This window comes from Vombatus ursinus, unplaced genomic scaffold (genome assembly GCF_900497805.2).
Source record: "Vombatus ursinus unplaced genomic scaffold, bare-nosed wombat genome assembly UNPS02014799.1, whole genome shotgun sequence".
In the NCBI taxonomy this organism is placed as follows: domain Eukaryota; kingdom Metazoa; phylum Chordata; class Mammalia; order Diprotodontia; family Vombatidae; genus Vombatus; species Vombatus ursinus.
The window spans coordinates 4,198,818-4,214,475 of record NW_020954577.1 but is presented as its reverse complement, the minus strand read 5'-3'; the positions used below and the strand labels follow the sequence as shown (position 1 = coordinate 4,214,475).

Genomic DNA, 15,658 nt, shown 5'->3' with positions numbered 1-15,658 from the left:
TAAAGGGTAGCTTATCTGCCACTTCTCTGTTTTATGTAGAGAGGGATGATGCATTTTCTAATCTAGGCAAACTGGGCTGTTGGCTACTTTCCAAGTCCAATATTGCATCTTCCACCTCCACACATTTACATGGACCATTCTCTATTTCTGGAATATGCTGCCTCCTCGTCACCTTTCCGAATCCTTTTTGTCCTTCAGAGCTTAGTTTAGATGCCACTTTCTCTGTGTGGTCAGTCAGTCAAGTCAACAAGCATTGATTAAGCACTCATTACATGGCAGACACCTGATCAGTCCCTCAGCTGAAGGAAAATCCTTTCTTTCCTCAGATTTTGTTATAAGATTTTAGATCTCTCCTTTCTCTCTATCATACCCTACTTCATGGCATACCTATCTGTGTATGTGTCATATTACCTGCAATGAAGAATAAGCACCTTGGAGGTGGGGACAGTCTTTTTTTTTTAAACCCTTCTATTCTTGGTGTCTGCATCAGTTCGGATATATTCCCCTGTTTCTCAGAATTCTTTGTATTTATCTTTTTTCTTTTTCTTTCCTTTTTTGTGCAGCATAATCTATTCCATTATATTAGTGTATGTACCCCACCGGTTTAGCCATTCTCCAGGCAGTAGGTGTCTACCTTATTTCCAGTTCCTTTCTACTATGAAGGTACTGCTATGAATATTTTGCAGATTACATGATCCTTCTTGCCATCTCTGAACTACTAGGGGTAAATGCCTAGCAGTAGAGTCTCTTGATCAAAGGCTGTAGATATTTTAGTCACTTCCTGAAGCAAAATTCTAATAATATTGTAAAAAACCACATTAACTCTTTTGGGTGTCATATCATACTCTTGACTCATTTTGAACTTGTCACCCCCTAAGGACCTCAGATCTTTTTCACACAAATTACTGTCTAGTTGAGACTTCCCCAGCTTGGTATGTTTCAATTTTTCCAAAGTTGATTTTCAAAAATTTGTTTATTTATTTATTGTTTTCAGCATTTGGTTTTATAAGATTTAAAGTTTCAAATTTTTTCCCTCCTTCCCCTCCCCCCTCCTCAAGATGGCATGCAATTTCATATAGGCTATACGTGTACAATCATACTAAACATATTTCCATATTAGTCATGTTATGAAAGAAGAATCAGAACCAAAGGCAAAAACCACGAGAAAGAAAAAGAGAGAGAGAGAGCAAATAGTTGCTTTGATCTGCATTCAGACTCCATAGTTCTTTCTCTGAATGTGGATAGCATTTTCCATCATGAGTCTTTTGAAACTGTTTTAGCAAAGTTGACTTTTTTGAACCCAAGGGTAATATTTTCCATTTATTATTATTAAATTCCCTGTCTTGTCTAGATCTTTTTTTTAAAAAAAAATCCAGTTCTGTTGTCCAGTGTGCTATCTATCCCTTCCAATCTTGGTGTTTGTTTAAAAAAAACCTTTGACTTTTATTTAGCATGAGTGATTCTTTGTAAGACCACATGTGTTCCTGGTTGCCTCAGTGTCCATATTTTCAGATGTTTAAATATTCTCTGTCTCTGTGTCTGTGCCTGTGTCTCTCTGTCTCTGTCTCACTCTGTCTCTCTCTCCCTCTCTCCCTCCCTCCCTTCTCCTCCTCTCCTTTTCTCTGTCTCCCTCTCTCTCTGTGTCTCTCTTTCTCCTCCTCCCAATATGTTTTCTAAAACATAACTTTCAGAATCATTTTTTCATTTGAGGACTCAAACTACAGCCTCTCCCTCTGGTTATTAGTTATCTCAGCTCTCCAGGTTGCTAAATGATCCAGGAGGATTGTTAACCAGAGCCCTTAATGTCCTTTGAACAAGCTTCTTTTCGTGTGAATTTTGAGTGTCTCCAAGCATTTACTCGCTCATATATCCCCAGCACCATTTTTTCTAGGGTTTTGATCATTTTCAAGTGTTACATTATCTTTTCATTTTCCTTTGTGATGACAGCAGATATCTGTTTCCTAGCCAGCTTAGAATTTCTTTATTTCTTAGTTAGCATATTGAAAAGCTGGCCCAGGGGAGCAGGCTCACCTGCATCTCTCCACAGTAGCACCCACCTCCTTTTCATCTTTGCCCTTAGAGCTCCTCTGCCATGCTATGTGTTTACATGGGACTGTTTTCATTTGTGTCTCTAACCTGTGGGATAAATGTGTGTTTTGGGTTTTTTAGCCAGCAATTTTAATTGTAACTCATAGCCCAGAACCAAATCTCCGAGTTTTCCCAATATAGGCTCAGTCTTGGGGGCTTTTCAGTACTCATGCTTTTTGGTCTGCTCCTCAACCAGAGTTTCCTCTGAGCTCATAAGAATTTGACTCCTATCTAGGTCTATGTAGAAAAAGAGCACTCTTAGTTCCCATGCAAACCCTCAGGCTAACAATATATCCAGTGTAGGACAGGCTCTGTTGGCCTTAACCTACTGCCCCCACCAAAAAAAGCAAAACACCAAGTACAATTAAAACAATTCTTCTTCCCTGTTTGGCAAGGTTCCTTTGAATTTTCCTGATACATCTTGGGGAGGACACACACACACACACACACACACACACACACACACACACGGAAAGCACTCAGCAACATTAAGGATTCAAATATCCCAACTACCTGGTGAGTCCTCTCTTCCCCTGGCACCCATATATTTCTCATGATTATAGCACTGTCCCAATATAGAAGTTTCTCTACAACAGAAAAGTGCCTGAATTTTTCCCTCCAGCTAGCCCTGCATCTTCTAAGGATGCTCCCTTCCTCAACAGGGTAGCCCTGGGTGGGATAGAGGCTTATAGAGTTGGCACCTTTGCTCCAGATCTGCACAGTCCACATAACTCACAGTTCTAGTGATGTCATACCTTGGTCTCTTGCCGTCATCCCAGCTCTTCCTCAGCCTAGGAACTCCCAATCACTCCACTGCTGCCTCCATCTGCTGCTATTTCTAGAGACACAGGTTTCCCTGGAGGGACCTCATAGGTGTATAAAGTCGAGTCTCTCTCTATAACCCTTTTCCTGTCTGGATCTGTCAGCTCTGATTCTCCTCATCACCCCTTCCCATTTTTAAAGGCCAAGTCCAAGTTATAAACTTAATCAGCAGTTGGTTGTTAACCAGGCATCAATAAGTACCCATCAATCAGTAAGTATTTATCATGCACCTACTATGTGCCAGACACTGTGCTTCTGCCCAAGTAAAAGCATGAAACAATCCATATTTGCAGAAAGCTTACATTCCAATGGAAGAGCTTATCCATGAAATTCATTATCAAGGTGGAATTAACTCAGTGATCCATAGGACAAGGTACGTCCCAACCTGAGGAAGGGGACATCAGTACCGTCGGAACAATGGCCTCCTCGTGGGTTAATCTTATTACCAAACACTTAACCTTACAAACAAACATTTAATCAACCAACCTCCTACTAGGAATATGGACTACATCACTTTTGGCTTTTTATGATAGTCTTCATCTTTATTTTTGTTTCTTTCCTGAGAAATTATAACCTTTTGAGTTCTAATGATAAATTTTCTTGGGACAGGTTGACTTCCTGCATCCATCATTCCTGTATCATACCAATGTTTACGGTTTGTTTGTTTTTTTTTTTAGATTTAAATTTCTACTCTAGGAGAAAAGGAGAAATTATCTCCTACTTCCACCCTGTTTTCAATCCTTTCTATTTCCATTTTAATTATTACAGAATCATAGGGTATTATACCTGGAAGGGAACTTAGACAGAAATGTACTTATGGGTACCATAAGGCCTCCTGGGTTTTTGGATTAAGAGAGCCCTAGCACCCCACTTTTTTTTGGCCTGCATGTATTAGGTTGAGTATTAGATATAATATGGTTTTCTGCTGTCTTCTACAGACGTGGAATACGGTATGTGCTATAGCAATTACATCTTCTAAAGTTCTTGACTTGGAAGTAGGTTAAAAAGAAAGAAAGAAAAAGAGAGAGTGAGAGATGACAAGATATGGTAGCCCCACATAGGGTGTGGCATCAGGAGAGAAGCACTGTCATGCACATTTCTATAATCCTTTAAGGCTTACAGAGTACTTTTCTCATCTCACGCCTGTGCGATGGCATTCTGATCCTTATTTTATCACTATTTTTTTTCCTGATCTTTAAAGAGGAGAAAGTTAAGAGGAAAGGACTTGCCCAAGGTCACCCAGCTCTCCTGTGTCCAGTTCCAGATTTGAGTCTGACTTTAATTCAATCCACTCAAGCATTTATTAGACACCAGCTAAGAAAAAGACACTTGTGTTAGGACCTAAAGACTGGGAGGATTCCCAAAGCTAGAGGCCTTGCCCTTCGGGAGCTTCTACTTCACTGGAGGTATACAATCTGTACGAGGAGGTTGAAGGAGTGGGTAAAGGGCAAGCTTTGGAATCAAGAAGACCCAGGCTTAAGTCCAGCCTCTGACACCTAATGGTCGGGTGCTGGACCAATCAGTCAACCCCCAAGAACCTTGGACAGTTGTCTAAGAGTGTAAGTTGTGGATATCACATTGCTCGCCTTCTCAGTGGGTGAGGGAGGGGAGAAAAGGAGAGAGAGAATCTGAAACTCAAAAAAAAAAATTAAATGAATGCTAAAAGTAAAGGAATACATTTTTGATGGGGTGTACATTGCCCAACACAATGGCATTGATAGGATTTTCCTCATTCAGAGCTCTTCAGTAATGATGGAATCACATACCCTGACAGAAACAAATACAACATGTAAACAGAGAGATAAACGCAAAGCATGTATCTAGATTCAAGGAACTAACCTGGGTTTGAATCCTCACTCAGCTACTTATTACTCTGTGACTTTGGGTGACTTACTTCCACTTTGGGCCTCAGTTTTCTCTTCTGTAAAATGAAGAGGATGACGGTCCTTCCGTCATTCCGTTATGTATGACTCTGTGACCACTTAACATGTAGGAGATTCACTTTTCACATCTGTAAAATGGAGGCGGGGGCAGCTAGGTGGTGCAGTGGATAGAGCACTGGGCCTGGAGTGAGGAAGACCTGAGTTCAAAATCTGGCCTCAGGCACTAGCTGTGTGACCCTGGGCAAGCCTCTTCACCCTGTTTGCCTCAGTTTCCTCATCTATAAAATGAGCTGAGAAGGAAATGGCAAACCACTCCAGTATCTCTGCCGAGAAAACCCAAATGGTGTCACAGAGAGTCAAACACAACTAAGCAACTGAATAATAACAACAACAAAAATGGAGGTGATAATAAATTACTTGTGTGGCCTTGGATAAGTCCCTTCCCTTCTCTAGAACTCAATATCCTCATCTGTAAAATTGAGTTGGATTACATAGCCTTTAATATCTGTTCCAACTCTGATAGTCTGTAATCTAATAAAGAAAATATAAGTTGTATGACTGTAGGCGATTTACTTAGTCTTTTTGGGCCTCTGCTTCTTTTGTGTGAAATGAGGAATGTGGGCTAGATGATGCCTAAAAGCCCCGTGTGTTATGTGTACACACACACACACACACACACACACACACACACAGGAATAGACACTCTATGAGCCCTTTTGAACATCACCATACGCCAGGGAGAGAAAGAGCCAAGATCGCTTGCTACTGACTTATTGCATCCTGGTGAAAAGTCTCTGCTGAATGTCTCTTGACCAAATGCTTCCTGGCTCCACAAACATCTCGTGTTCTGTGGCTTGTCAAGCGTGTCCCTGGATTTGAGGTAATTACATTGGCTCCACTGATGCGTGGCTAATGACTGCATCATTCTGGATTCTTCTACGAGGCAAAAAAAAGATTTTCAGGGATACGGGCAGTCATTGTCTAATTACAGGCTCCAGATCTCGGGGGAAGGAACAGAAATGCTTTCTGGTGGCCCTCAAAGGAGCGGCGATGAGCGTGTGAGGCTGCTGGAGGGAGCGCAATGGCTGCCGGAGGACAGATCGTGAATGCCTGGGAGGGGAGGTGGGCTCAGAGCTGGCTGAGAGGCAGGAAGAAAGTGTCAGCTAAAGCTCCATGTCAGCCTCAGTCAAGCCCTGCCCCTCAAAGAGGAGTCTGAGACTTCCTCTGTAGGAGGAATTTCCAGGAAGCAAATGGCCTGCCTCCGCTAATGCAGACGAACAGCTCCTCCGGAACAATGAGACCTGGAGAGTTGTCTGGAATTCTTAAGAGTTAAGTGGCATGTCCATGGCTTATGCAGCTTGTACACCTCTTTGAGGCAGCACTTGAATCCAGGTCTTCCAGATTCCACGACCTACCCTCTCTCCACTTTTCCATGATGCCAAATGGCAGACCATGGAGGAATGTACAGATTCAATCCTGTTTCTATACATAAATGAATAGATTTAATGGGTGACTAGACGGGGAATAAAATCATTTGATCATAACTTTACAACTAGAAGGGACCTGGGACATCAACTAGTCAAATCCTTTCATTTTACAGATCTGGAAACTGAGGCCCAAAGAGATGGAGTGACTTGCTCCAAGTCACACAGCTACTTATTTGTGGAGCTGTGAGCTGTCAGGAAAAGCCCCCACCCTCCACCCTCCCAGGGTCCTGAGATTTACAGTTTTAGGGAATTCACCAAATGGTCCTCAACGAGTTATAGTAATAATAGCTAGCATTGATGGAGTACACTAAGGTTTGTAAAGAACTTTTCCCGTGTCATCTCATTTCTCTCTCACTTCAACCCTGTGAGGTAGGTGCCATCATTATTTCCATTTAAGGATGAATTAACTGAGACAAGTCCAATAACTTGCCTAGGATCACACAGCTAGTAAGTATCTGAAGCTGGATTTGAATTCAGGTCTTCCTACCTCCAAATCCAGTTGTCTATTCATTACGTTACCTAGCTCCCTCAATACAGTTTTCTCTCCCTTCCTCCCTTTTAGGCAGGGAAGCATTTAAACCACCACAGATGAAAGTCTGTATTGTTTTTTTATTGGTCTTAATTGCTTTTTCTTTTCATTTTTTCCCAATTACATATAAATAAACATTTTTAGCATTTTTTAAAATTTTGAGTTCCAAATTCCCTGTTTTCTTTCCTCCTCTGACCCCTCTTTGAGAAGGCAAACAATTTTGTATAGATTATACCTGTGAAGTCATGCAAAACATATTTCCATATTAGCCATGTTGCAAAGGAAAACAGACCAAAAAACCCAACAACAACAAGAAAAAGAAAGTTTAAAAAGTTTGCTTCAATCTCTATTCAGCCTCCATCAGATCATTTTCTGGAGGTGGATAGCATTTTTCATCATGAGTCCTTCGGGAACTGTTGTGGGTCATTTTATTGTTCAAAATTGCTAAGTCATTCATAGTTGTTCATGATACAATGGTGCTGTTACTGTGTACAATGTTCTCTTGGTTCTGCTCTCTTTATTTTGCATCAGTTCGTATAAATCTTCCCAGGTTTTATTGAAACCATCATCCTCATCATTTCTTATAGCACAGTATTATTCCATCATAAGCATATACTTCAACTTGTTCAGCCATTTCCTGATTGATGGGCTTCCCCTCAATTTCCAATTCTTTGCAACCACAAAAAGAGGTATTATAAATATTTTTGTGCACATATGTCCTTTTCGTTTTTGTTTGATCTCTTTGGGATATAGACCTATTAGTGATATTGCTGAATCAAAGGGTATGCACAATTTTATAGCCTTTTGGGTGTAGTTCCAAATTGCTTTCCAGAATGGCTAGATCAGTGTACAAGTCCACCAACAGTGAATTAATATCCTTGTTTTTCCACACTCCTTCCAACATTTGTCATTTTTCCCCTATCATATAAGCCAATCTGATAGGTGTAAGCGGTACCTCAAAGTTGTTTAAATTTGTTTTTCTCTACTCAGTAGTGATTTAGAGCATTTTTTCATATGACTATGGATAACTTTGATTTCTTTTTCTGAATACTGCCTGTTCATATCTTCTGACCATTTCTTGATTGGGGAATGATTCATATTCTTATAAATTTGACTCAGTTCTTTGTATTTGAAAAATGAGTCCTTTTTTGGAGAACCCTGCTGGAAATTCCCCTCCCACCCTCCATACACCTTAGTTTACTGAGTTCCTTCTAATCTTGACTGCGTTGGTTGTGCTCGTGCAAAACCTTTTTAATGTAATCAAAATTATCCATTTTTACATCATGTAATGCTCTCTATCTCTTGCTTGGTCTAAAATTTTTCCCTTATCCAAAGATCTGAAAAGTAAAATTTTCATGCTTCCCTATTTTGCTTATGATATCACTTTTTATGTCTGAATAAATGAATTTAGGCAGAATTGTCATTTTTATTATCTTGGCTTGGCCTACCCATGAGCAACTAATATTTTTCCAGTTGTTTAGATCTGACTTTATTTGTGTGAAAAGTGTTTTATAATTGTGTTCAAGTAGTTCTTGGGTTTTCTTGGCAGGTAGACTCCCAAATATTTTATACTGTGTACAGTTGTTTTAAATGGAATTTCTCTTTCTGTGCTGAACTTTATTGGTAATATATAGAACTGCTGATGATTTATGTGGATTTATCTTATATTTTGTAACTTTGCTGAAGTTGTTAATTATTTCAACTAGTTTTTAGTTGATTCTCTGGGATTTTCTAAGCATACTATCATATCATCTGCAAAGAGTGATAGTTTTGTTTCCTCATTGCCTATTCTAATTTCTTTAATTTCTTTTTCTTCTCTTATTGCGATAGCTAACATTTCTAGTACAATACTGAATAATAGGGGCGATACTGGGCATCCTTGCTTCACCCCTGATCTTATTGAGAAGGTTTCTAGCTTATGCCCATTACAGATAATGCTTGCTGATGGTTTTAGATAGATACTATTTATCATTTTAAGGAAAGCTCCATTTATTCCTATGCTTTCTAGTGTTTGTTTGTTTGTTTGTTTGTTTGTTTTTTGGTAGGAATGAGTATTGTATTTTGTCAAAAGTCTATATCTTTTTTAAAGACAACTCCATAATCTTGCTGACTATCTTCTTAAAATATATAGGAAAGTAAGTACTCTCTCTGTCCTGATCAATTCACACAACATCCAACATGAAGTAGCTTTATTTTGGTTGCAAAGAGAAAAAAAAAAACAGAGATGGAAATACCAGCTAACCAACCTAGGAAGTCATATATTCTCTACAGGAAAGGGACTGATGGGAAAGCAAACAACCAAGTAGAGGCCAGAGACAATTTTAAAATTATTTTTTCAACCAACAGATATTTATTTTCTCTTCCTCCCCCTCCTGCTAAGAAAGAAAGAGAGAGGGAGAAAGAAAAGGAAGTAAGAAAGGAAAAAAGGAAGGGAAGGAGGGAGAGAGAGAGGTAGAAAAAGAAGGAGGAAGAATGGGAAGGCGGAAGAAAAAAATAACCCTTGTAACAAATATGCATAGTCAAGTAAAAAATATTCCCACCTTGGTCACGTCCAAAAATGTGTATCTCATTCTACGTATTTAGTTCATTAGTTCACTGTCAGGAGGTGAGTAACATTCTTTATTATTGGTCCTCTGGGATAGTGGTTGATTACTACATTGATCAGATTTCTTAAGTCTTTTAAAGTTTGTCATTACAACATTGTAGTTATTGTATAAATTGTTCTCCTGGTTCTGCTCACTTCATTTTGTATCAGTTCATACAAGTCTTTCCAGGTTTTTGTGAAACTATCCCAAATGCTTGTTTCTTACAGCACAATAGTATTCCATTACATTCATGTACCATAATTTGTTAAGCCATTCTCCAATTGATGGACATTCCCTTAGATTCTAGTCCTTTGAAGCCAAGGAATTGTATAGGATTAAGATTCAAACTCCATGCCTTAAGGTCAGTGTTTAACTAAAGGAAATACCAAAAAATAGTTTATGATCATTGCCTTTTTGTTTTGTGCTCTGTTTATTAAAACATTCTCAATTAGCAAATCAGGGGAGGCCACCCTTGGTTGAAATGCTAGGGGCTGGGGAAAAGAGCAAGATTTTAATTCTAGGTGTTCCAGGTGGGCACCGTATGCCCAAAGACCAGAGATCAAGTCCAGGCAAATCAGCTAAGCCAAACAGACCCCTGGAAGTAAAAAATTTAGCCTGAGTAGAGAGCGCCACATTTTAGAAAAGGCTTTGAAAGGCAGAGACATCTGGAGAGTGTTCAAAGCAGAACAGCTGGAATGCTGAAGGGACTCAAGACTGTCCAGATGAGGAGAGGTTGACAGAATGTGGAGGATGTGTGCAGGAGGGAGTGGGCCATGCTATTGGAACATTGGAAGGGCTGTCATGTGAAGGGGGCCTAACTTGCTCTTCCCTGGCTCAGAGAGCTCAAGTCAGAGCAGGAGACAGAAAGGAATGGGGGGTGGGGTAAATATTAGAATTTGACTTAATGTCAGGGAAAACCTCCTAATAATGACAAAGTAGAAATGAGGTTTCTTGTGAGATGGTGGATCCCCACCACAGCCGCCACCACCATCACCACCTCCAGAAGCATCAAGCAGAGGCAGCTGGAGATCAGAGATGTCATTGAGCAGTTTCCCCATCTGTAAAAAGGAGGTTAATAGTCACACTTGCCTTGGGGGATTGTGGTGAGGACATGATGAGATAACTTAGTAAAAAATCCTATACAAATGTGAGCTATATTGGATCATAGGCTCATAGATAAAGAGTTGGAAGGGAATCCAGCCCCCTCATTTTACAGATGAGGACACTGAGGCTTGGAAAGGGGAAGGGATTTGCCCAAGGCTGTATAGCTAGGAAGAATCTGAGGCTGGGGTTCGAATCCAGGTCTTGAGTCTCAGTCCTGTGCTCTATCCATGATCACTCAGGTTGGTGTGAGCCACCGCGTTCCCTTTCAATGGGCTGATTCTGTGACTGAGACACCCAAGAGGAAGAGTCCTTTCTTGTTTAGGAAAAGCTCTGTAACAATCTGAATCGTACTCACATATTACGGGCTGCCAGCACATTCTCAGTCCCTGAGGACTTCAGGCAGAAGCCAGATGCCCAGTTGTTGGGGATTCCATGGAAAGATCAAGGATCTCCAATTTTCGTAGAAGACACCCCAGAGGCCATCTAGTCCAACGCCTTCATTTTATTGAGGAGGAAACTGAGGACCCCAAAGGTTAATGACTTGCCTAAGGTCATACAGTATGTAATAAGTGTCCGAAGGGGTCATTCAACCCATCTCACTCTGGTGGCATATGAGACCTCTTTCAACTCTGAAATTCTATGGTTTTTAAAGAGACCTCTGAGCCCATTATAGGCAAAAGTGGACTTTTTCTTTGGTTACCTTGAACCACCACCGTATTTGGTCCTGGCTTATTTTGATGGAATGACATCTTTGCAATGACTCTGCCATGTTATTTCAAACCTTATCTCTCCAATGTCCATGACCCCAATATCTTTAGAAATAATATGCTGCAGGAATTTTTAAACTGTTTATGGAACACATAGCTTGGATTTACTACACAGGTATTATGCTAGGTCAAGGGCCTGTCCTGAAATCTTTTTTATTTTAACAAAGGAAGAGAGAGTTAGTCTAATTTTGGTCACAACTGATTCTCACAATTAGCGTGCAGGTGTGGAAAGGGACAATAAGATGGCAGGGACTGAAACGTTGGTGTATCTAACATGGCCCAGTGTGGAGGACAGGTTCCTGAACTTGGCCAAATGACCTTGAATGTGCCTTCTTTACTTGGATGGCCACAACATCAGAGAACCAGGACAAGAAGGGGTTGTGGTAAGAGAAGTGGGCAAGGCACCAGAAAAGCTGGCATTGAGTCCTGGCTCTGACTCTGCATGATCCTCAGGCACCCACTGAGTTCACTGAGTCTTGTTTTCCTCATCCATGATTTGGGGGAGAGGGGGCTGGACCTGTGATTTGGTAGAGAGAGCTCCCAGGAGGTGCCTAGTGCCATACAGTCAATCAGTATGTGCCAGAGGCTAGATTTGAACCCAGATCCTTCTGAGCTAGTGACATTTGTGTCCTGTCTATCTCAAGGGATTGCTGTGAGGAAAACACTTCTGAATCCAACCTATGGATGTTGGTAGTATTGGAATCAAGAAGACCTGAATTCAAATCCAGTCTCAAAAACTTACTGTGTGACCATGGGCAAGTCACTTAACTGCTTCAATTTCCTCACTTGTAAAATTGGGATACTAATAGGACCTTCCCACCCAGGATTGTTATGAAAATTGAATGAGGTAATGTCTGCAAAGTGCTTTGCAAACCTTTAAACACTATATCAATGCTAGCTATTACTGTTATCATTATTATTATTTGTATGAGCTCCCTCCCTTCCCTACAAGCAGAGCCATAACTAGGGTAGGACAGCTAGGCTTTGCCCTCATATAGGACATTGAGAGGCTCTTTTTGAAGCTTTTTTGGAATCCTTCCTCCTCTGCCCACCCCACCCTTCTGAAGGAGGTGGCAGCTGGGATCTCTTCTCCCCTGCCCCACTCCACTTGGGGCAGTACTAGCCTGCATTTTCTGCTAAGTGGCCATGCTTTCACTAGGATAGGAATCTTGGATGTTATCTCTATTTCCCACCTTCCCTTCTTCCCTGTTTCTACAATATACCCTCCCATTCTCACTCATTATGTCTCTACTGGGAATGTCTGCTTGCTGTCTCTCTGCATCTTGTTTTCCTTCAAGGCTCCTCCCAGGTACCACCTCCTTCAGGAAGCCTTCCTTGATCCTATAGGTGGCTAATGCTATCCCAGCCTCAATTTTCCTTATCTCATACTTAGTTGTATAGGAGATGAGCTCCTTGAGGGCAGCACAATTCTGTTTTCATCTCTGTATTACCAGGCACAGTGGTTTTTGTTGTTTAGTCATTTTCAATCATGTCCAATTCTTCACAATCCCATTTGGGGTTTTCTTGGCAGAGATACCGGAGCAGTTTGCCATTTCCTTCTCCAGCTCATTTTACAGATGAGAAACTGAGGCAAACAGGGTTAAGTGACTTACCCAGGGTTACGCAGCTAGTGTCTGAGGTTGGATTTGAACTCATGAAGTTGAGTCTTCCTAATTCCAAGACCAGTGCTCTATGCACTATGGCACCACCTAGCTTCCCAGTCACACAGTGTTTGGACCATAGTAAATGCCTAACGAGTGTTTGGTGAATTGAATTGGAATTGTGTTGAAGACAGCAAGACACAAAATAGGAGTTAGTCAATATGTAACCAAAGGAGTTTAGTAAATAAATTCTGCCCTTGATTGATCAGTCAGTCAATCATCAAGCATTTGCTAAGTGCCTACTATCTGCCAGGCACTATACTGGGGCTAGCTCACACTTGGTTGCTTTAAAGTAGTGTTTCTGAGGAAGAAAACTTCCTGGGACACTCTCCTACCTCTGTTTCCAAATTTTCCTAGCTAGGACAAAGTTTTGTAATTGCTGAAGTCTAAAGATACACCATTCCTGCTTAGCAGAACATACTCTCTCTCTCTCTCTCTCTAATATATATATACATATATATGTATATATATGTGTATATATGTGTATATATATATATATATATATATATATATAAACAACTACATGCTCTGTTTCTTTAAAATAAGATTTTGGTGATTTCATTTGTTTTTATATCTCCCACTGAATCCCTTCCCCATCCTCAATCAGAGAGCCATCCTTATAATAAACAAGAAAAAAATGAGGGAAAAAATCAGTAAAACTAATCAGCTTTTTGAAAAGGTTGACCTTGTTTGCAGCATCATACACCCATGGTCTTCACCTCTACAAAGAAGCAGGGGGAGGTGTTTGTTCAGGTCTTTGCTTTGGGGAGAAGCTTGGCTATATTTTCAAGCATTTGATTTAAAATAGGTTGTGATTGTTCTCCCTATTAATAACATTGTAATTACGATATTTGCATATGTACACACATATATGCATATACATATATGTGTGTATATAGATATATATAGGAAAACTATGGGTGTGTGTGTATATATACATATATATATATGTAGATATATATATGTGTGTGTACACATACACACATACACAGTTTTCCTAGGCTACTTATTTCACTTTGCATCTGTTCATGTAAATCTTCCCATGCTTTTCTGTCCTTATCCTATTCATCATTTCTTCTAGCACAGTGATAATTCAATTACATTATGTGCCACAGCTTTTTAGCCATCTCCTAATCAGTAATTCGTATTCTGTTTACAAATATTTATTAAAAAGAAGCAGCAGAAGGTCATGTAGCAAAAACTGAATTTGGAGTCAGATGAGATGAGTTCAAATCCAGGCCCTCAGGACACACAGAACCATAGACTTAGAGCCAGAAGAATCCTGGATCTTAAGTTGGAAGAAACCTTTGAGATCATCTAACCTAAATCACTTATTTTATAAATTGGGGCCCAGAGAGGTTGTGACTTGTGTGAAGTCACCCAGAGAGTTGATGACAGAGCCTAGCTTTGTGCCGAGGTCATCCGTCACCAAGCAGAGTGTTTGTTGCCAATGGATCATCATCCTGCCTCCTGTAAACTTGGGGAGACTGTTCAATCACGTTTAGAACCTTTGGTTCATCTGCCAACATTTAAATGGCTCCGTCTTCTGAACCTGAAGAATTCTCCTCCCCACCCCCATTCTAGGTTGATGAATAGTAATCGAGCCCTTCACACTTGCTTGTAATTCTTCCACTCTGACACTTCTGATAGGTTTTCTGGGAAATCTCTAAATCACCCATTGGACCCAACTCAAGGAGATAATGGATTTTCAATTGAATTGTCTGTGTCCTGGGTCTATCAGACCTGGTGCTTGGACAGCCCAGTTGCTTGGGTTGCAAAACTCTGAGATTAAATATCACACACTTCTTCCCTCTTTGTGATTTTAATAAATGGGCAAAAGGTCAGCTTTGAAGCCAGATGATGAATTATATGTTTATTATTTCAAGACAAGTACATGCTGTTGGAAAACCTTCCTGGAGGGCACCGTGGAGTTAATTACTTAAAATATCCTTTTGATTCACTGGGCTCTAGGAAAATGGTTAAGCAATTGATTCTGTCATGTTAAGTTATCAGAAAAAGAAAATGGTGTTGAGTCCACAAGTGTTGAAATTGACATTCTCTTCCTCTTATCTGCAACCTCCCTGTAAATGAGTATGCGGTTCACTTGGGGCAGAAATGCAAATTTTGCTAACAAGCTGTGACTTCCCTGGAGAAGATAACTTGTTGACAGCTTGACTTTCAGCTGATAGACTGATTTCTTTCTTTCTTTCTTTTTAAATTCTAGATGCTGAAGAATACCAGCCTCCGATATGGAAATCATACTGTGAGTACCAGAAATGAAATCCATCTCAAAAAGCTGTTAGTCCTCTTCCCCACCCCCTTACTTAATTATTCCTTAAAATTGACTTTAGCACACTTAGGCAGCCCCTGATGGATGGCACTGAGAAGCAAAAGCCATTATTTGTTCCCTGGGTTAGCTTCAGCCAAAGATGGAGAACAATGCACTGAGTTTCCCTCGCGGTGGCCATGGCCCGCCCATGAGCCCACAGCATTTGGCCAACAAACAACAGGAACTTGAGATTTAGAAGATAGGTGAATTTTGGCTTCCTGCCCTCTCAACTCTTGACATTTTTTGCTCAGGCTGTCAGCGAGGGTGCAAGTCGTGGTTTTATGAGCTGGAAACGTGCCCACCCAAAGGTAGACTGCACAGGCAACCTGGTCCATGTGGAAAGTGGGCTAGATTTATAGTCAGGGGCTCTGACACTTTCCTCCTGTGCACCCTTAAACCCTTC

At 40.6% G+C, this 15,658-nt stretch overlaps 1 protein-coding gene across 1 annotated transcript in view; it reads left to right on the top strand.

Moving 5' to 3' along the window:
- LOC114050592 (beta-chimaerin) overlaps nucleotides 1-15,658 on the top strand; it is a 291,310-nt gene that overhangs the window by 143,963 nt on the left and 131,689 nt on the right. The window contains exon 2 of the mRNA XM_027872407.1: nucleotides 15,151-15,189. Within this exon, the coding sequence (XP_027728208.1) occupies nucleotides 15,151-15,189 (39 nt within the window). The remainder of the gene's footprint in view (nucleotides 1-15,150; nucleotides 15,190-15,658) is intronic.